This window comes from Stegostoma tigrinum, chromosome 44 (genome assembly GCF_030684315.1).
Source record: "Stegostoma tigrinum isolate sSteTig4 chromosome 44, sSteTig4.hap1, whole genome shotgun sequence".
NCBI classification, from domain to species: Eukaryota; Metazoa; Chordata; class Chondrichthyes; order Orectolobiformes; family Stegostomatidae; genus Stegostoma; species Stegostoma tigrinum.
Genome location: NC_081397.1, coordinates 12422915 through 12445906, shown reverse-complemented (window position 1 = coordinate 12445906; position 22992 = coordinate 12422915). Strand labels below are relative to the sequence as shown.

The following is a 22992-nucleotide window of genomic DNA, read 5'->3' as shown; positions in this document are numbered from 1 at the left end:
TGCTCCTAAGATGCTGCTCAGCCTGCTGCATTTATCCACCTCCACACTTTATTACATCCACCATTACTTTCTGCCTCCTAATGTTCAACCAATTTAGTATCCAGTTGGCAAGCTCTCCCTGAATTCCATGTGATCTAACTTTACTAATTAGTCTACCGTGCTGAACTTTGTTAAAGCTTTCATTAAAGTCTCAGTAAACAATGTCTACCAATCTGCCATCATCAATCTTTTTGGTTACTTCACTGAAAAGCTCAATCAAGTTTGAGACACGTAATGTTCCTTGCACAGTACCATGCTGACTCTCCCTAATCAATCTTCGCCTCTCCAAATGTGTCTAAATCCAATCTTTCACAATCGCCTCCAACAGCTTGCCCGCCACCATTGTCAGACTCACAGGTCTATAGATTCCAGCCTTTCCTTCCAGCTTTTCTGCAGTAATGGCTCAACATTAAAACAAACCTCGAATCCTCTGATACTTCACTGTGTTTACACATGATGCAGATATTATGCTAAGAACACCATGTCAGGCTTCTCAACGAGCATTCCATCACACTCCTGACTTGTACCTCATTGATGCTGGACAGGCTTTGGGAAATTGGGGGTGAGTTACTCACAACACAATTCGCAGCTTCTGACCAGCTCTGCCAACCATCATGTGTATGTGACAAGCCCAGCTGATATTCTCCAGGAAACTCCGGGATGTTGACAGCGGGAGACTCAATGGTAGTAACACCATTGAATAACAAAGTGGGTAACGGTTAGACTGTCCCTCAATGATAATCCCCATGATATTGATAGATAGGAGATTCGGTGATGCTAATACCATTGAATATCAAGGGTCAGTGATTAGATTGTCTCTTATTCATGGTGGTCATTGCCTACCATTTGTGTGGCACGAGTTCCACTTGCCAGCCCAAGCCCAGATATTGTTCAGATTCTGTCACATTTGAACCAGGAATACATCAGTATCAGAGGAGTGATGAATGATGCTGAACATTGTGCATCAGTGAACATCTGACCTTGTGATGGAGGGAAGGTCATTATTGCTGCATCCCTGCTCCTGTCCTCAAATCTCTATTGCTGGGAGTGGCCTGTCATAAGCAGCTGAAACAGATGTGGCACAGAATCATCAAAACATTCAGCGGCACTAACTATACAAAGGAATGACCAACCTGATACTCTGATGCTTAGGTGGTTCGAAACCCACTGTCGAGAGCCAATTGTTAATTTACACCAATAAGATGCTTCATCTGAATGCTTTGCACTTTTTATGGTGAATGAACCATCTTTAGTTTGTTTTATAAACCAATTATTCCGATACAATTTGAAAAGCTTATGCCTCCTCAAGGTCCAGAATGGGGCCCGGCAGTTGATGGCAATCTTCTCACCTCTCAGAGCATGTTGTGGCTTGGCTTCCAGAGTTAGGGTTTCATTGGAAACTGCAAAAAGAAATGTGACAAAAGTTGGACACAGATTCAGATTGCAGCTGAAAGATCAATGGTATCGATTGTAAGAGCGGGGAGGTGATGTCGGAGCTGTACAGGGCTTTGGTAAGGTCACAGCTGGAGCACTGTGTACAGTTCCAGTGTCTGCACTGTAGAAAGGATGTGATTGCGGTGGAGGGGGTGCACAGGAGATTCACCAGGATGTTGTCTGGGATGGAGCATTTCTGTGTTGGAGGGAGGCTGCATAAGCTTCAGTTGTTGACTTTTGACCAGAGAATGTTGAGGGGGGACATGATAGAGGTCTGTAAAGTTATGAGCAGCATGGATAGGGGTATAGGAAACAGCTGTTCCACTGAATTGAAGGGTCAATAACAAAGGAGATATTATTTTATCTGAGCGGCAGGAGGCTTTGATGGGTATTTCAGGACTTTTCACCCAGAGGTTGGTGTGCACAGACTCGACAGCCCTCTGCAATAAAAAAGTCCACAGATTCACTCCCCCTCAGAGAGAAGAAATTCCTTCTCATTTGCAACTTCAATGTGCCCCCACCCCCCTTATTGTAGGACGATGCCCCTTTGGTCCCAGACTGTCCCACACAACAGGAAATAACCTCTCTCTGCATCTGCCCTGTCGAGTCCCTCTAAGGATTTTCAATAAGGCTGCCTCTCATTTTACTAAACTCCAACGAGTACAGGCCTAAGTGACACAACCTCTCCTCATGGGAAATTACTACTCCCAGTTCAGGTGCCCAACTGTATTTCAGTGACTCATGATGAAAGATGTATGTTTGGCTGAAACTGGTCTGGGAGGTCAGGAATACCATTAAATCAATGTGTACTCCACTTCCATCCTGTGTAAATCAAACTGGGCTATATGTGATTCCAAACCTGCAGCAATCTGATTGACTCTAAACTGCCCTCTGGCAATGAATGCCGGCTGAGCCAGCGACGTCCTCATTCTGTGAATGAATTTTTAAAAGTACACATACCAATGACGATACCTTGCACGGTTTTAGTCCTGTAGCATAAGAATGATGTGCTGCAGGAGTTAGACCCACCAGTTTCACTGTTCATAGCATTTCATAAACATTGCTCTGTGTCTCCATGACTTCCACACCATTTTTGAAACAAGAAACAGTTCGTCCCGTATCTGTCCCACATTGCAATTTTAAAGCCTCTCCTTCTTTTACAAACCCACTTGGGGGATATAGATAAATCCGGTTGCATCCAAAAGCTGAAGAAAGAGAGACAAGCAGTACGATCGAGGGCCCATTCATTGTATCTTTTTAACTTCTCACTGCTATAAACACAATGTGCAGCTCGGCCTCAGTGTGTCAGTATACAGAGCTCTGGTTCGAGTTGGCTACTGACCGAACGATGGTCTGAATGCCATGAATTCCAGTCACGCCCAACCCTGGATTTCTTGACATATCGTCACTATGATGCCAACCATTTAACTAGCCTCATTTTTTTTCTGGAAGGTCCAATCGCTGACAGGTATCAATAGATCTACTATTTGGAAAAGTTAACTGCACTTATGTTTAGCCTGAACAGAGTCAGCATGATTGTCGCATGAAACCTTTTCTGTAATACTCAACACTTCAGTTTCATCACAACTTGACCTGTAAACCCTAAAGGAGAAAACTCCTCAATTTATTTCTCTGTGTTCTCCAGATGAATTTCCCCACTTCATGCATAGTGTTACTCTATTACCAAGCAGTGGACATCTCCAAGGCACCAGTCACCCCCTGCTTGATTGGCACCATGTCTACAAACATCTACTCCCTACTCCACCGACACTCAGCAGCAGCAGTGTGTACCGTCTACAAGATGGACCGCAGAAATTCACCAAACATCCTCAGATAGCACCTCCCAAACCTAAAAACACTTCTTTCTATCATAAAAGCCCCTGTATGTTTCAATGAGATCACCTCTCATTCCTCTCATTCTTCTAAACTCCAGTGAGTAGAATCTCAGACTCATAAGACAGTTCCTCCATCCCAGGAATCACACTAGTGAACATTCCCTGGGCTACCTCCAATGAAATGATACTTTTCCTTAAATAAGAGGAGAAAAACTGGTTATCCAAGAAATTTGCAGGTGCCTCCTACCTTGGGTGATCCCATAGACAGCAAGATTCACTGGAAAATAGAAGGAAATTGAAATGTAAATGTTATTTACAGTGTCCTGGACATGGTGAAGCAAAGACAATGTCAAAGCCATGAAAATGAAGAAGCAGCAGAGGAACAACATATGCCCCATCTGTGACTCAGTAGGAACTGTGCAGTCCCACTGAAATGGAGGCAGAAATATGAATTGATATGAACTGCACGGTGACACCAATGGCTTCCCGCCCTTGTCTCATTCCACGTTAAAATTGTGCCTTTGTACCTTTCTCTCTTTTATTTTTCCCCTTGTTTTTCCCTCCTATTTTATCTCTGCTTGGGTTCCCACTTCCCATACCATTCTTCTTAAACAAGTAAAGGATTCCCTCAATCTAGATTTTTTAAAAAATAAAGTACCTTTGGAAAGGTTATTGCAAAAGGAAAATAGTTCACGCTACTTTGTGTTTTTTTGCTTCAGCGAGGTTCTTCGAAACCCCCAGTGTTAGCCAAGACTCACTAATGACCTCCTCACTGAGGCTTCTGGCTCAGAGACAAGAGGCTATAGTAACAACAGGGCTCCTCTTGGAACATCTCTGAATAGTTTTGAGGTGCTTACACAACTTCCTGTGTCTAAAGTTGTTTCACTAGAAGTCTAGGACCATCATCAACTTGTGTTCTGTGCCAGAGCGACCTACAGCACAGAAAAGGCCCATCAGCCCATCAAGGCTGTGCCAGTCAAGGACAACCACCTCATTATTCTCTAATCCTATTTCTCCAGCACTTGACCCATAGCCCTGGCATCATAAGTGCCCATCTAAATGCTTCTTTGATGAGATGATGATTCCTGCCTCTCCCCGCTTACAGGCAACGAGTTCCAGATTCCCCACCACTCACTGGGTAAAGAAGATTTTACTCACTACCCTCTGAAACTCCTGCATCTTACCTTCAATCTATGGTCCTGTGCCTCCAGTCATTTATCCTTCCGCTAAGGGGGAAAGGTGTCTTCCTGTCTCCCCCATCTATGTTCCTCATCATTTTATATCTCAATAAAGTACCCCCTCTCTTAATCTTGCCTGCTCTAGAGAAAGCAACCCAGTCTGTCCAATTTCTCTCCATCACTAAAACTCCCCAGACACAAAGGCAACATCCTATTAAATCTCCCAATGTTAATGAAAAGTGATGCTATTTTCATTCACTGCGCAGTGAGGTATCTCGCCTCTGTATTGTTGGAGTTTGTTCTTCCTTTCGTGGGATTCTGAAATTCTACTGATCCATCCACTTCAGCATCCTTTCCTGAGAAGATTGAGTAATATTGCACAAAATGGAACCAGAGGACACTAACCTGGAAAGCTTGCTTTAAACTTGAAATACTTGTTCTTATCTCTCTCTCTCTCTCTCTCTCTCTCTCTCTCTCTCTCTCTCTCTCTCTCTCTCTCTCTCTCTCTCTCTCAAAATGCCAGCATCTAAGTTCCCAACACCCTTCATTTCCAACTTCTGCTAAGTTTGGTTTTTATGATGGCCACAGTATCTAGATCTCACTTCCAGGAACTGAGAGCAAGTTTGAGGTTATCTACTGCAGAACAAACCTCACATGGCCAGGGAACAGAGCAGGTTTTTCAGGAACAACGTTCCCCTGTAACACATACTTACAGAAGATCAGAAGCACAGAGACCTGCAACATTCCTGATGTGGTTTTGCAGCTCATCAGCCCAATTCAGTGTGACCTGGTGCCTGTTACTTTGATGCCTTCTCTCTCACACATTTACCTGGAACAGAAGAAAGTAAGTTCAGAACAAGCAAAAGGAGCTTGCTTTCTTCACATTCTGCTCGCACTTCCAACAAATTATTTCCTAGCATTGGAACAGGAGGAGGCCATTCAGCCCTTCGAGCCAGTACCACTATGCAATGGCTGATCTGTGGTCTGGCTCCATATACCTGCTTTAGGTCCCTATCCCCTTCATATCGTTGCTGAACAAACACTGATCCCTCTCAGACTGGAAAGTAACAACTGATCCAGCAGCCACTGCCGCTTGGGGAAGAGAGTTCCAAACCTCTCCCAGGCTTCACGCATAGACGTGCCTCTGCACATCTCTCCTGAGCAGTCTGGCCCTCATTCTCAGGATATGCCCTTCCTAATTCTAGGCTTCCCAACCATTGGAAACAGTTTTTTCCAGCCTGTCTTTTCCTGTCAATATCTTATATCAGATCACCCCATAACTTTCTCAATTCTGGAGACAACTGGCCTCATTTGACTCATCCCTCCTCATAAACTAGCCCCTGAAGTCCAGGTATCATTCTTGTAAACCTACGTTGTACTCCCTCCAAGATCAATCTCTCCTTCTGAAGGTGTGGCAGCAGATCTGTTCCAAGTGGGGTCTGACCAGGAGTGTGTGTAACTGTGGCATTACTTCTGCATCATTGTACTCCATCCCTCTAAGTATAAAGGCCAGCTGTATAGAACCTTAGTTAGGTCCCATGCGGAATATTGTGTACACTTTTGGTAGCCACACTGCCAGAAGATATGGAGGCTTTGGTAAGAAGTTCCAGCTTTGAGTGACTGTCTGTGTGGAATTTGGACATTCTCCCTGTGTCTGCATGGGTTTTCTCTGGGTGCTCCAGTTCTTGCCACAGTCCAAAGATGTGCAGGTTATGTGGATCGGCCATGCTAAATGGGCTGAAGGGCCTGTTTCCACATTGTAAGGATTTTATGATTCTATGGAACGGTTTACTGGGATAGTGCCAGGTTCAGAGGGTTTTTTTAAAAATTCATTGACAGAATGGGGGTGGTGCTGGCTAGGCTGCATTTATTGCCCATCCCTAATTGCCCATCCCTAATTGCCCAGAGGGTAATTGAGTCAACCACATTGCTGTTGGTCTAGAGTCACATGTTGGCCAGAACAGGTAAGGATGGCAGTTTCCTTCCCAAAAGGGCAGTAGAGAACCAGGTAGGTTCCTCCAACAATCAACAATGGATTCACGATCATCAATAAACTCTTAATTCCAGATACTCATCGAATTCAAATTCCACCATCAGCCGTGGCAAGATTCAGACCCAGCACCCCAGAACGTTATCTGGGCCTCTGGGTTAACAGTCCAGCAATAATAACACTAGGCCATTTCCTCCCCTTGATATTTATTAGGGTATTAGTGATGAGAAGAGACTGGACAAACTCAGGTTGTTTTCATTTGAACAGAGGGGTGACCTGATAAAAGTTTAAAAAATTATGAATGGCACAGATATAGTGGATAGTCGGAGTCTTTTTTCTCCTGTTTATGAGACAGGAGAGAAAACACAGCCATCTCCTATCTGGCCACTGCTCCAAGACAGAGGGAGAGAGACAGGAAACCTCTGCCAATTCACTGCACTCACACACATTCCCACCCCCACTCTGTTTCTCTCTCTCTCTCACTTCTGCTATTACTCATTCAACCTATTACTTATGCTCGCACTTCTGATTCAGAAAGGAACACTGCAGTGTCGCCAATTTGCATGTAAACAATTTTTGTACACGCAGTCTGAAAGTGTTCGTTTGATATTTCCTGTGTTCAGCACATCCATACTGTGCCACTGACCCATCTGTTTTTTTTTAACAGCACAGGGCTGTTCATAAAAATAAATTATTAAGACAGTCAGTGTTGGCACAGGGCCACGAATGGGATGAGCTTGATCACAATATTCAGTAACACAAAAACTACAGGAGATGCTGGACATCTGAAACAACAATAGAAAGTGCTGGAGAAACTCAGTAGGTCTGGCAGCAACTGTGGAGAGAAAGAGAGAGAGAGAAACAGAGGTAATGTTACATTTATAAACACAGCAGTGATGGAGAAACTTTGCAGGCCTGGTAGCATTTGTGAATAGCGACAGAAAGAGTTAATGTTACGGATTATTACCAGTATGCTTATCTTCCCGACAACTGAAGATTAACCTCCCATGTGAATGGAAGGCAATGTAGGAACACAGGCCCACTCTAGTTCCTTGTTCAATAGAACTGGGTGAAACACCCTCAGTGCTCTGGACCTCAGGAACTGGGTTCAACGGCATCAATAACACCTCCGCTGAGAATGGAAAGGCAACTTATTGTCTCAATGGAAAGAAACATCAGAGTGCTTCAGTGTAGGGGGTTCTGGGTGTCCCTGTGAATGAATCTCAGAAAGCTAGCAGACAGGGACTGGAGGTAGTAAGGAAGGGGAGTTTCAAGGTAGGGAGTTGATATATTTGTGCAATGCATCAGTGTTTTTACGTGTGGAGTACCTCGTAGAGTTTAGGTCTGCTGGCTGGAGGAAAGAAGTAATTGTATTCGAGGCAGTTCAGAGGAGATTCACTTGATTGATTTCAGTGATGAGGCCTTTGACTTCAGAAGAGACATTGAGCAGATTTGGCTACTCTCTGGTGTTAAGAAAAATGGGAGGCAATGTAATTGAGTTTTATGAGAAGCAAAAGATAGGATTGACAAGGATGACAGAGAGAGGATATTTCCCCACTTGGGGCAATCTGGAACAAAAGGTTTCAGAATAAATAGCTCCATGAAGGCCAGTATCCTGTCAGCAAGTTACCCTTTACTTACACAAGCATAGTACATAACACTGACCCAGCTCCTAGTGTGAACAGAATCCCTGACATTCCTGTTTTTATCTGTCAGCCAGGACACTCTGGTCGGACCAGGTTAACAACCTCAGTCAGGGACGCATATTCCATGAGATCCATCTGATTGACCGCATCCCAATCACTGGTGTGGGGGTGTGGTGGGTGCACAGAAAGGAGACTGAGGGTGTTTCCATGGATAGGCAGTGATGTATTTGGAAGCAGATATTTCAAAGTTGTTAATGAAAATAAAATGGTTCAGGTCAAAATGCAGAACTCAACGAGAAAGCAGAACCACACATGGTTGGCGAAGGTGGTCAGCGAGGTTGGAGAATTGAACATCTTCCAGGAAGGTGCAGGCAGAGACTAAAAACAGAGAAAATTGGTTCTGAACGTAAGATGTAAAGAAACGTAAACATAAACAGAAAGAACTTCCTTGGATATGTAAAAGGAAGGAGAGCAGCTATCTGTGAGAAATGCTCCAGAGATTACAGAATTGGAAGATGATCATCAATGCATCTAATGTTTCCAGGGTAACTTCATTCACTGTCTGAGATGTGGATGATCAGGTCCTAATGGTTTGTCAATTTTTAACACCATTATTTACCCCAGCACTATTCCCTTCCTAAAACTGATTTCATTCACTTTTGACCTCCCGCCCCACCTTTGGATCTCTAACAAGTCTTGGGGACTAATTTGGATCCTCTAGTGAAGACAGGAGCAAGGTATGTGTTCAAATCTTCTGCCATTTCTTTGTTCCCCAATATAATTTCATTGGGATTCTGGCTGCACTGGATTTATATTTATTTTTATAAACTTCTCCCTCTCACATATTTCTCGATATTTGTACAGTTAATTGCTTTGTTCACTGCACATTTACTCTCCTACATTATCTCCCACTTTAGAGCTTATATTTTCATCTTTTGCTGATTTCTAAAATATTCCCAGACCTTGGGCTTGCTGTTTCCTTTCCTCTGGTCATTTCATGTCTCTCCCATTTAGATCTACACTCTCCCTAGTCTCTTTTTTAACCTGTAGTTGATCCATCTTTCCTCCATTTTTATTCATGTCAGACAGGAAGGAGTAATTTCTGTAATTCATGAGTACTGTATTTAAACATGAAACATTTGCTATCCACCATCAATCATTTTCATATTACTCCACAATCCATTCTTGTCACTTTCTGCCTCTCACACTCGCTACACTTGCCCCCACACCTCCTCCCTCACCCCTATCCCAGGCCCCAAGATGACATTCCACATTAAGCAGAGGTTCACCTGCACATCTGCCAATGTGGTATACTGCATCCACTGTACTCGGTGTGGCTTCCTCTACATTGGGGAAACCAAGCGGAGGCTTGGAGACCACTTTGCAGAACACCTCCGCTCAGTTCGCAACAAACAATTGCACCTCCCAGTCGCAAACCATTTCCACTCCCCCTCCCATTCTTTAGATGACATGTCCATCATGGGCCTCCTGCAGTGCCACAATGATGCCACCCAAAGGTTGCAGGAACAGCAACTCATATTCCGCCTGGGAACCCTGCAGCCTAATGGTATCAATGTGGACTTCACCAGTTTCAAAATCTCCCCTTCCCCAACTGCATCCCTAAACCAGCCCAGTTTGTCCCCTCCCCCCACTGCACCACACAACCAGCCCAGCTCTTCCCCCCCACCCACTGCATCCCAAAACCAGTCCAACCTGTCTCTGCCTCCCTAACCGGTTCTTCCTCTCACCCATCCCTTCCTCCCACCCCAAGCCGCACCCCCATCTACCTACTAACCTCATCCCACCTCCTTGACCTGTCCGTCTTCCCTGGACTGACCTATCCCCTCCCTACCTCCCCACCTATACTCTCCCCACCTATCTTCTTTACTCTCCATCTTCGGTCCGCCTCCCCCTCTCTCCCTATTTATTCCAGTTCCCTCTCCCCATCCCCCTCTCTGATGAAAGGTCTAGGCCCGAAACATCAGCTTTTGTGCTCCTGAGATGCTGCTTGGCCTGCTGTGTTCATCCAGCCTCACATTTTATTATCTAGGAATTCTCCAGCATCTGCAGTTCCCATTATCTCTCACCCACGATTACAGTTGCACTGTTATTGCATAAATCTCTGATGTCTTGCTTCATGCCTCAATATGCTTGGAGGGAGACAAATGGAATTTTGTTGCTCAAGGATTTGAGTGTAGGAGCACTGAGTTCTTGTTTCACATGCATCAGACTTCAGTTAGTCTGTACCTGCAGTTCTGTGTGTAGCCTGGGTCTCCTTATCTCAGTCAAGGTGTTATTCCCATGTACAGTGGGCCATAAAGATTCACGAGACTTGTCCCTGGGATGATGGCAATATCCTATGAAGAGACAGCGGGCAAACTGGGTCTGTACACTCAAGGGATTTGATGGATGAGCAATAATATCATTGAAAATACTGTCCCTAAAGGGAGAGACATAGCAGATACAGGTTTAATGTTTCCTGCATACAGGACACTAGAACCAGGCAGAATTTTAAAGTAAATGGGTATTAGGTCTCAGGTAAGGATTTATTTTGTTTTGCTTAATGCATTGTGATCCTTTAGAATTCTGGACCTGCAGGGGGCTAGAGCCATTTCATCTCCCTATATGTTTAAGGTAGAGGCTGACAAATTTCTGATCATCCTAATCATGAAGCTCTGCATGGAAATGTACATTTGATCAACTTGTTGGTTGAAAAACATTCTGTCTGAAATAATGCAGTGGCTATGAAAATATGGCATGTGAGATCAGATCGTAGCTGTGGTTGGTCTCAGGGAGAGACTGCAGATTACAAAGAGATCTTGATCAATTGGATCATGTGGCAGATGCAGTTTAATTTGGATAAATGTGAGATATTACATTTTGATGAAACAAACATGGGCAGGACTTATACAATTAATGGTGTGACCCTGAGTGCAGTTGTAGAACAGAGGGACCGAGGGGTTCAGGAACATATTTCTTTGAAATTTGTGTCACATACAGACAGGGTGGTTAAGAAGGAGCATGTTTGCCTTCATTGCTCAGACCAGTGAGTATAGCAGTTGGGGCACCATGTTAGGTTGTATAGGACATCGGTGAGTCCCATTCTGCAGTACAGTGTGCAGTTCTGGTTGTTCTGTTTTAAACTAGAGAGTGTTCAGGAAAGATTTACCAGGATGTTGCCAGAAACAGAGGGTGTCATACCTGAAAATAGGCTGGAGAGGCTGGAGCATTTTTCACTGGAGAATAGGGAGTTGAGAGGTGACCTAATAGAGGTTTGTAAAATCATGAGGGGCATATATAAGGAAAATAACATGAGTATTTTCCCTACACTAGGGAAGTTCATAACTAGAGGGCATATTTTTAAGGTGAGGGGAGAATGTTTTGAAGGGAGATGGGGCCAACATTTTTTCTGCAGAGAGTGGTTCATGTGTGGAACTAACCACCAGAGGAAGTGATGGAAATATGTTTAAAAGTGAATTTAAACGGCATTTGGACAAGTCCATGAAGAGGAAATGTTTGGAGAGAAAAGGGTGAATTGCGGCAGGAGGGACCAGTTTAGCTTGAGAATACGATCGGTGTGGACTAGTTGTACCGAAGGTCATCCTTCCATGCTGTATGTTTCTTCAACTCTATCAGCAACAACTGAGTCAAGTCTCATTGAAGCAAGTATGTCCAGTAAAGGTATCTGACATATTTGTGTTTCTATAAATGTCAGCTTCAACGCATTTTATTTAACTACAGGTCCAGAAAAAAACATGAACAACTTTTTTAGATCTTGTAAATGCCATTTAAGTTGCAGCCTCAGTGAAGAACTGATTAATGTGATGATAGGTAGATAGATAGAGAGAGAGAGAGAGAGAGAGATAGATAGATGTGACATTTTCTATTTAAATTTCTAACATCATTTTTTTCAAAATGGAGTGCACATCCATCAAAATTGCATCATTTCATTTACACTGTAGCCCTAAGCACCGGTTTAATGTTCATGATTTCCCTTCATTATGGGGAAAAAATCCATTATTAAATGCTAGCATTTGTTGTCAAAAATAGTGCTAAAAATGCAGTTACCCCTGAGATTGAAAAGTTAAAAGAAATTTCAAATCACAAAGCATTAAATCTTAACCATTGTAACAAAAACTCATTAGACAACAACAGAACATAGCAACCCTTTTGAAATACCAATCATTTCATGCACTAAAATGCTACACCAACTGACAATGCTCCTCGGTGAATTTGTGTCCAATTCAGACACACAATAAGTAATTTTCTGAAATACTTACACCACTGTTTTGATGGAATGGGAGAATCCAGCCAATGCTTGCCCTTCAAACCCTGTTGTCACAAAAGGATAAGTGTGGATTCTTTCCAGAAAAGAAACAGTCCTGAAGCTAGCAGCCTTTCCGAATGCCTCTATCTCCACACAGCATTGTGAACCACAATGCGAATTCTGTAAGAAACTTCTTTATTTTGACATTTCCCTTTTTTGATTTTGTTTTTGTCCTTTGAAGAACTTGCACCACAGCCAGAGGAGTGTTTTTGTTTCTAACGAGATGTGAGTAAACAGTGTTGCAATTGCCTGTTTCAATCAAGATAAAAAGAGAAAATATGCAAATGAAAGTGTATTGGTATTTCAGATGGGTGAGTATCAGCGCGTCTTGGAAATGCATCTCACTCTGCAGTGTGCAACAGGCAGAACTGTGTGTGGAAAGTTGTTATTTTATACGTGTTAGGCCACTGTGCAACATTGCAAGAGTGTCATCCCAACAGAGGTAATATCTCATTGAAGACAAACTTAGAATTAGAATTAGAAGTATGTTTATTGTCACTTTCACTGATGTACAAAGTATAGGAGTACAATGAAATGTGTGCATTGTTACCATGCATTGTGCCATCTTATTCCAAATGTAACTAGATACAAATCTGAGGTACAAAAATAGATTATTTACAAAACTATGTCCTGTTGCTTTGGACTCCCCCACCCTGGGAAAAAAAAAGACCTACTCACCCTATTCATGCCTCTATGTGATAGCCTCTGATACTTCATGGAATAAACAGCCAGCCTATTCAGCCTCTCCTGTTGATCTCAACCTCTAGTGTTGGCTACATCCTTGTAAATCTTTTCTGAACCCTTTCAAGTTTAACAACATCCTTCCTATAGCAGGGAGACCAGAACTGAGTGTAGTATACGAAAAGTGGCCTAAACAATGTCCTGTACAGCCACAAGATGATATACCAACTCCTACGCTCAAAGCATTGACCAATGAAGGAAAGTATGCCAAACACCTTCTTCACCACCCTATCTACCTGAGATTCCACTTCCAAGGAGCGATGAATCTGCACCCCTAGGTCTCTGTGTTCAGGAACACTCTCCAGTGCCCCACCACTAACTGCATAACTCCTTCCCACTTCCAGACACAGGATTAGAAAGGTTTGATGCAGGAACGCTGTTCCCAATTTAAGGATAAGATAATAATACAAAAGGTGCTGGAAAAGCTCAGCAGGTTTGGCAGTATCTGTGCAGGCAGTAAGAGAAACAGAGTTAACATTACAGGCTACAAATACAGGAAGTGTTGGGAAACTCAGCAGGTTTTGCAGCATCTACAGAGAGTGAGAGAGAAACAAAGTTAACACTTTCAAGTACAGCAACCCTTCTTCAGAGCCGATAGCAGCTGGGGAAAGGTGGTATATATGCTAAAGATAATGGGCAGGAGGGAAAGGAGTGAGCAGATAGACAGAGACAGAGCTGAAAGAGAGAGAAAGAAAGTTCAACAGACAAAGAAATAATAAGTAATGAACAAAGGGAAGGGGAAAAGCTGATAATGCGGACCATGACTTGATGAAAATGAGATGTCGTGCTGAAAGCAGCCCAGGCCATGACAAGGTCTGTGCTGTGGGGGCTGGGGAAAGGACATGGAAGGAGATGTATCAGGCTCGGAAATGGCTGAATTTGATATTGAGCCCAGAAGGTTGCAGGGGCCCCAAGCGGGAGATGAGATGCTGTACTCCCAGCTTGCTCTGAGCTTCGCTAGTACACTGCAGCAAGACACGCAAATGGAAATGTTGGTCAGTGTGGATCATGATGGAGTTTAAGGGGCTGGCTTGGGGAAGCACAGGGTCATTTTCACGGGCAGAACGTAGGCGTTCCACAAAAGTGATCGCTCAGTCTGTGTTTCGTCTCCCCAGTGTGGAGGAGACCACATTGTGAGCAGCAAATGCAGTTTGAGTGAAGTGCAGGTTGATCACTGCTTCACCCAGAAGGTGTGTCTGGAGCCTTGGATGATGGCTTTGAATTACTAACACGATTTTCCTTTTATCTTTCCGTCTATCTATCTATTTTCATTTCTTCGGTGAGATACCAATTTAATTGAAGTTTACAAGAAATAAAGAAGCTGCTAATGCTGCATTTCCAGGCCAGGAGTTAAATGTTAAATGAAAAAGCTGTCATTTATAGAAACACATATTAGTGAGATATCTTTACTGGACATACTTGCTTTGATGAGCTTGACTCAGTCAGTGCTTATCTTCAGACCTTCCCGACAACAAAGGACAGCTGGGCTCTAACCTCACACGCTTCATTTTCATAGCCACTGCAGTAATTCAGAGAACAAGCCTTTAAGCAAATGAGTTATCAATTCCATTATTCTGTTTACATGATATTACCACACACATGTTCCCAATATATAGAAGAATCTTTGAAGTAACAATACAACAGTGAGCAGCTTGTCAAAATATTTCAAGCATTTGTGTAAAACGCTTTGAGTATAAAGGCACACAATCTGGTTTACAACTGATCCGCAGAGAATGTGGACATGCTTAATTTATTGATTATTTTGACAGTACAATACTGATTTTAAAAAAACACATTTTGATTGACCACGCTTCTCTCTCGATGTGGCCAAAACCCAGGAGCAACAACGTTTGCTTGCTACCAAACTGCAATTGGCCATCAAAAGTTGGAAAAATGATCCGATCTCTGCGTTGCCCCACCGAGGCAAACTGTTGAATGGACAGACACATTCATAGAAAATAATACAGTACAGTGTAGGAGAAGGCCCATCAACCTTCCACGTCTGTGCCCGGCCATGATACCATTCTACACCAATCTCATCTGTCTGTATATGGTGCATATCCCCTCTGTTCCCTGCCTGCTCGTTGTCTGTCTGAACATCTGTTAAACATTGCCATTCTGTCTGCTTCCACCAGCTGCCCTGGCAGCATGTACTAGCAACTGACTACCTTCTGTATAAAAAAAAACTTGCCTTGCACAAAGCATTTAATAATGTTCCCCCTGCACATTAAATCTATGCCCTTTGTATTTCACATTCCCACTCTGGAAAAAGTCTCTGACTATCCAACCTGTCCAAGCCTCTCATAATTTTATATATTTCTGTTGGGTCATACTCACCCTCTGACATTTCAGCAAAAACAATCCAATCTTGTCCAAACTCTCCTCATAGTTAATGCATTCCAACCCAGGTAGCATCTTGGTAAAACTCTTTTACGCCCTCTCTGAAGCATCCATATCCTTCATATAGTGTGGCAAACAGAACTGCACACAATATTCCAAATGTGGTTGAAGTAAATAAAATAAAGTAAACTAGAATATAATTTTATACATTCATATTTAAAGTTCTATCTCTGAATTAGGAATGCTTTCAAACAAAATCAAATCCTTGCAGCCAGCAATAAATTGCAAGAAAATGTTAAACTGGCAGGCTTTACGAGTGCAAAAAGGATGTGTGCTTTTTACATTTTTTTTGATACTCTCCATTATTATGAACAATCAGATTCAGTTCATGTAGACAGTAGGAACTGCAGATGCTGGAGAATCTGAGATAACAAGTTGTAGAACTGGATGAACACAGCAGGCCCAGCAGCATCAGAGGAGCAGGAAGCCTGACATTTCAGGCCTAGATCATTTCTGATGAAAGATCTAGGTCCGAAAGGTCAGTTTTCCTGCTCCTCAGATGCTGCTTGGCCTGCTGTGTTCATTCAGCTGTACTACCTTGTTATCGAGATAATAGGAACTGCAGATGCTGGAGAATCCAAGATAACAAGGTGTGGAGCTGGATGAGCGCAGCAGGCCAAGCAGCATCTGAGGAGCAGGAAAACTGACCTTTCAGGCCTAGACCTTTTGTCAGAAATGGGGGAGAGGAAGAGGGTTCTGAAATAAATAGGGAGAGAGGGGGAGGCGAATTGAAGATAGATAGAGGAGAAGATAGGTGGAGAGGAGACAGACAAGTTAAAGAGGCGGGGATGGAGCCAGTAAAGGTGAGTGTAGGTGGGGAGGTAAGACCATAAGACCATAAGACATAGGAGTGGATGTAAGGCCATTCGGCCCATCCAGTCCACTCCGCCATTTAAATCATGGCTGATAGGCATTTCAACTCCACTTCCTTGCACTCTCCCCATAGTCCTTGATTCCTTCTGAGATCAAGAATTTGTCGATCTTTGCCTTGAAGGCATCCAACGTCCCAGCCTCCACTGCACTCCGTGGCAATGAATTCCACGAGCCCACCACTCTCTGGCTGAAGAAATGTCATCTCATTTCAGTTTTAAATTTATCCCCTCTAATTTTAAGGCTGTGACCATGGGTCTCTACCCACAGGTAGAGAAGAGATAGGTCAGTCCAGAGAGGACGGACAGGTCAAGGGGACGGGATAAGGTTAGTAGATAGGAAATGGGGGTTCTTGATGGCAGTTGGAGATGAAGAGTTTGAGGGAGGTTAGGAGGCCTTGGGGTGGTGTCCAGGAGGAGGGCTTGTGTTGGAGGCTGGAGAAGGGATCAGTAGAGGAAGGGCTAGGCTCACAGTTAAAGAAGTAAGCGTGGAGGTGGAGGCAGCGGAAAAACTGTTCAATGTCCAAACGTGACCGGTATTCGTGGCTGTAGTACTTGGTTTGCTTCAGGACATGGTCGAGCAGTTTCAAGGCCAAAGAGATTACAAGAGAGTTGCAGTCGGAGAGAGATCCCCTGAGGTTTGTCCAGAGGGAGGAGGGTAATTTCTTCATGTTATCTCCCATTCAGTTATCATTGAGTTGGCTTGTCCTCTTGTGGAAAAACATAAGCTGTCAAGAAATGATGAAGGTAAAAGTCATCATAGTCATACAAAATCAGCAGGAATGCGTTGACTGGTGGTCCCATAACCTGAGGATCACCAGACCTCAGGTGAAGAGAGATGTTGAGAAGGAGAATTGTCAATCGGCCATACAGTCAAACAGGCATAGAGCATGGAATAGGCCCTTTGGCCCAACTCGCCCATGCTAACCAGGTTTCCTAAACCGAATGAGTCCCACTTGCCTGCATTTGGCCCATTTCCCTCTGAACATTTCCGATCCATTTACCAGTCAAAACGTCTCTTAAATGTCGTAATTGTCCCTGTAGTGTTTATAATGAAGTCGCTCGGGTGGAGATCATAGAATATGAGTTTCCCCGATTCAATCAAATATACACATCAAAGAGGGAACCCTGGCTGACAGATATAAACAGGAATGTTTCAGGTTCAGTTTACTCTGAGAGCTGACTCAGTGTCAAGTACTATGCACATATAAATAAAGGGTGATGTGATGTTGGGCACCAGCCTCCGTGGAATTATTTCAGCATGAAAATCAGTCTTAGTGAATAAGCAACCTTGCCATGTCTCGGGAATGTGTTGTTTTGCAGCAACACCTAGTCTTGTTCCTGAACACCAAGCACAGGGTAAGTATTCTGAATACCAGAATGCCAGATTCAGGGTGGTATGGATCAGGGGCAGATTTCAGATTTTAATTCCCATGAAGTGCCTTGTCAGACAAAAACCTGACAGTGTAATTACTCTTGGTAAGGACACAAAGACAGCAAGCCAAGCTAAATCAGTCTCACTATCACTGGATTCACGGCATAGTGAAATTAAAATATTCAATGAATCTCAAAATTGTCCCATTGTTCCCAACTAAACACTAAGATCACAAGAATCAGTGCTTTGTCCAGTGCTTTTTAGTTATTTAAATGAATGATTTGGATGTGAATATGGCATGGACAGGGTGAATAGCAAAAGATCTTTCCTCAGGGTAGGGGATTCCAAATCTATCTGGTGTAGGATGAAGCTGAGAGTGGAAAGATAAATAAGGGACCTGAGGGGTCAACTTTTTCACACACAGAGTGGGGCATGTGTGGAATGAGTTGCCAAAGGAAGTGGTAGGGGTTTTTACAATTAAAACATTTAAAAGTCATGGCCAGGAAGGGTTTTGAGGGATAGGGGTCAATGCTGGCAAATGCGAACAGAATAATTTTGGATATTTGTTCGGCATGGATAAGTTGGATTGACAGGTCTATTCTGTGGCACATCTCTAAGACTATGACTAATAACAGATACCCAAAACCAAGTTTATAACTTGAATGGGAATGAACAAGTTATTATTAAATTTGTACCTTTAGCACAGCTAAGCTAAACAGTAAGGTAATCTAATTAATGTTAATGATTTCAACTCAGACCTCTTTGATCACATCTACCACACATGGTAGTCAGGTAGGCACAACTTAAAGTAATGAACTAAAAGAAAATAAATTTGCCAGTTTGAAAACTGTTATAACAATGAGTGCAGGACCTTATGGAATGCTTGAACCAATGTGTTGTATCACAGACACATGGAATTATATTTGGTTGGATCCTGTGGTCACTGGGCCATGTAAAATGTTCCAGCTGGATCCGAGAAACATTCACTGCTTTCTTATGACCTGGGATTTATTTATCTGAAATTTCACCAAGTCAACCGTTGAACCTAAGGCTAGATACAATATAAGGCACACACAGCTTCTCTCTAGCACCTTCCTTGCATGCACGCTTCGGCAGTTAAAAAGAACCAACCGTTCAATTTATGATAATAAAGTGTGAAGTTGGATGAACACAGCAGGCCAAGCAGCATCTCAGGAGCACAAAAGCTGACGTTTCGGGCCTAGAAGGGTCTAGGCCCGAAACGTCAGCTTTTGTGCTCCCTGAGATGCTGCTTGGCCTGTTGTGTTCATCAACTCCACACCTTGTTATCTCCCTTCTATTCTTCTATGATCTTTCTTTGTAAGAATAATCCAGGTATTAACACCTTCAATTTCTATTTGTCAAAGAATTTCAGAATAAAATTCACACATTTTTGAAGATAATCCTCATGCACTCCTGAGGGCAATTTTGAAGAAGAACAATATTTATCCTGTAGGAGAGGAGAGTGTTGATCGCTTAGAAAGTAGATAATGGCTTGCAGAGGTGTTGCAACTGATAATAAAGGCACTAAAGCTGATTGACTTCAAATAGCAGATATCATTTCAGTTTTACATAACACTAACTGGGTAGGGTGTGGTTCTGGTAAAGCTCAGAGGCACAGTCTCAGCATAAAAGAACACCAATTTAAGACTGAAACAATGAGGAATTTCTTCTCTCAGAGAGTTGTGATTCTTTGAACTCCTTGCCACAGAGAGATGTGCGGGCAGAGACCTTGTGTACATTGAAGTGCGAGATAAATAGATTCTTGATCAGTCAATGAAGTGAGCGAGAAGACAGGAAAGTGGACGTGAGGAATGTCAGGTGGGGCAGGCTCAAGGGCCTGAATGGCCTATTCCTGTTCCCATTTTTATTGGCTTATGAAGTACCTAATTAGTCCGATCCATTTTATTCAGTTGTGAAAGACTGTTGCTTGACAAAAAAAATCTCCCTTTTGTCTCAAGGAAACCAGGTCCTCAGTAGTAAAAAGAAGCAAAAGAACTGCAGATGTTCTAAATTTCTGGAACAAAAAAAAAGATGCTGGAAAAGCTCAGCAGGTCTGGCAGCATCTGTGGAGGAGAAAACAGAGTTAACGTTTGCGGTCTGGTGACCCTTCCTCAGAACTGTTTAGAGGAAGTTCTGAGGAATGGTCACCAGACCCGAAGCGTTAACTCTGTTTTCTCCTCCACAGATGCTGCCAGACCTGCTGAGCTTTTCCAGCAACTTTTTTGTTTGTTCCTCAGTTGTAATAGATGTTTGATTTTTGTATGTGCACAAATGCCACGTTGTGGTAAGCTGTGTCTAAAGTTCAGAATCAACAATAGGCTAATTGTATTCATGCTCTCAGTGGTATTTGTGTGTATTGCAGACCAATTTCAAGCTACTCTCCAGCAGCCAAATAAAAAATATTACCATTTACTTTATGTCCTGCTCAACTATTCTGGACTGCATCTTCTTTTTTTAAAGAAAAAGCACACGTGGGTTGTGGGTCTGACTGGCTGGGTCAGAATTTCCTGCCCATTCCCAAATGCACAGTTAAAAGTGAAACATGAACTGGTTTCTTATGCACAGTGTTAGTGCCCCTGCCTCTGAGCCAGGATTCCTGAGTTCAAGCTCCATGTGCTCCAGAGTTGTGTAATCTCTGTACAGGTTCAGTACAAAATTCATAATCATTGCATGTCCTGAGGGATATGTAAGCCAGACAAGTTTTAGACAGGAGATTTCCGACTGAATATGGTGAAACTGATTCAGATGATTTGTTTCTGTCACTCCCCAATAATTAATATCATCATCATGAGACTTTTAATAACTGACTTCCTTTTCAGTTGAATTCAAATTTTTTCTTGGTAAGGCTGTTCTAAAGTTTAAAGAAAGATTTTATGCTTGGTTTTCAACTGTGGTGTGCAGTTCTGCAATTAAGCTTCCAGAACCTAGAGGGCAGCCTTTCGCAGACATTACATATGAATTAAACAGCTTCGTGTTGGAAATTCCTCGGGCGACTGTACGGAGTTTGCACATTCTGCCCATGTCTGCATGAGTTTCCTCCGTGCTCCGATTTCCTCACACAGTCCAAAGATGTGCAGGGTGGGTGGATTGGCCATGCCAAATTACCCGTAGTGTTCAGGGATGTGTATCCCAGGTGTTTTATAAGGGGAGCTCTGTCTGGGTGGGATGCTCCAAGGGTCAGTGTTGACTTGTTGGGCCAAAGGGCCTGTTTCCACACAGTAGCGTTTCTGTAATGTGAAATTCCACCATTTGTCATGGGGAGAATGTGAACTCAGTTCTCCAAAACAATAGGTAGGAGTCTGGATTAATAATCTAACCATAATTGTATTTAGCCATTTTGATAATCCTTTCAAGGCCCATCAGGAATCAGTATTCTCCTCATGGAGATCATTGACTGAGTTTACCTGGTAACACACTTTGACCCACCCACTTGGGATTCATCATCTGAGCCCTTTATAAACTCAGGTGTACATTTGCGGAACTGGCCACCCCAGGCTGCAACTAGCCCATGTAATCCATGAGTTGTGGTTCTATTTTGGTGTTCGACAACTAACTATGGTCCCTTTCCAGTCCTTCTTCATGAGTTATTACAGCCATCAGTGCCAGCATTGTATCACACACCTATGGGAATATGATTATCATTGAAATGTGTTGCTTCATTCAGAATCCCATTCCCCTTCAGTTTATTGTACATTTCTGAATTGTGTGCAGGTTTCACTTGTTGCTTGTGTCTTTATCTTCAAAGCCCAGTTCATTGGAATGATACAGCATGGGGATTTAAAGAGTAATCCTGAGCACCCAATGTAAATTTGCCTGGAGTGCATTGTATGTTTGGAGCATTTTAGTGCGATGGGTTTTGTTAATCAGAAATTGTACGACTGTTATGAATGAGTGCTTTGGTTTGGTCTCTACAGAAGCATTTTGTATAACTTCCAGGAATCCTATGGGCATAACGTGTACAACCCATTATTCTCCGAATGGAAAAATGGGCATAACGTGTACAACCCATTATTCACCGAATGGAAAAATGGAGCTTTAAAAAGAACACAACTTTGAAAATGAGTTCGAACTATGAAATACATATATACTAACATACATCTGTCTAATTGATCTCTCAACACTGATCTCTCCAGGAATTGATAGTCTCATAACATCAAATTGAGAACTGTGAACACTAAACATCTGAAACAAAAACAGAAATTCCTGGAGAAACTCAGCAGGCCCCACAGCATCTGGGCAAAGACAGATCAAGAGAAACAGAGTTAAGGTTATACATTCTCAAGTGAGGTCATGCAATTTGGTAAGAAGAATAAAAGCATGGACTATTTTCTAAATGGAGAGAAAATTCAGAAGTCTGAAGTGCAAAGAGACTCGGGAGTTCTCGTCCAGAACCGTTTCAAGATAAGCTTGCAGGTTGAATCAGTAGTCAGGAAGGCAAATGCAATGTTGGCATTTATTTTGAGAGGTCTTGAATATTAAAGCAGGGATGTATTACAAAGGCTTATGTAAGGCTCTGGTCAGGCCACATTTGGATTATTGTGTGCGGTTTTGGGCTCCATATCTCAGGAAGGATGTACTGGCCCTGGAGCGGGGTTTAAGAGGAGGTTCACAAGAATGGCCCCAGGATTGGAAAGCTGAACATATGAGGAACTCTGGGATTATATTCATTGGAGTTGAGAAGGATAAAGTGGGATCTAATTGAAATTTTCAGAATACTAAATGGTCTGGACAAAGTAGATGTTGTGAAGATGCTTCCATTGGTAGGAGAGTGTAGGGCCCGGGGGCACAGACTTACATAAAGAGAAGGCCTTTTAGAATGGAGAAAAGGAGAAACTTCTTCAGCCAGAGAGTGGTGAATCTATGGAATTCACTGCCACAGAAGGATGTGGAGTCAAGGTCATTGAGTACATTTAAGACTGAGATACATTCTTGATAATCGGGGGATCAATGATTAAGGGGAGAAAGCAGGAGAATAGGGTTGAGGAACTTATTATCCATGATTGAATGGCAGAGCAGACTCGATGGGCTGAATGGTCTAATTTCTGCTCCTATGTCTTATCGTCTTAAACACAGAAAGTGCGAAAGAAACTCAGAAGCTCTGGCAGCACCTTTGGGGAGAGATGCATCAGGAGAGAGA

The 22992-nt window shown here is 42.9% G+C and overlaps 2 protein-coding genes across 2 annotated transcripts in view; both read right to left on the bottom strand.

Annotated features, from left to right (window-relative positions):
- The window catches only part of LOC132207164 (Fc receptor-like protein 5), a 38366-nt gene extending 25821 nt beyond the window's left edge, over positions 1 to 12545 (bottom strand). Inside the window, exons 1-4 of the mRNA XM_059642345.1 lie at positions 12403 to 12545; positions 5200 to 5315; positions 3556 to 3585; positions 1173 to 1439 (exon numbers count right to left, since the gene is read on the bottom strand). Coding sequence (XP_059498328.1) covers positions 1173 to 1439; positions 3556 to 3585; positions 5200 to 5254 — 352 coding nt within the window. The 5' untranslated portion in view covers positions 5255 to 5315; positions 12403 to 12545. The remainder of the gene's footprint in view (positions 1 to 1172; positions 1440 to 3555; positions 3586 to 5199; positions 5316 to 12402) is intronic.
- The window catches only part of LOC132207190 (histone H3-like), a 913943-nt gene that overhangs the window by 434371 nt on the left and 456580 nt on the right, over positions 1 to 22992 (bottom strand). The window lies entirely within an intron of this gene.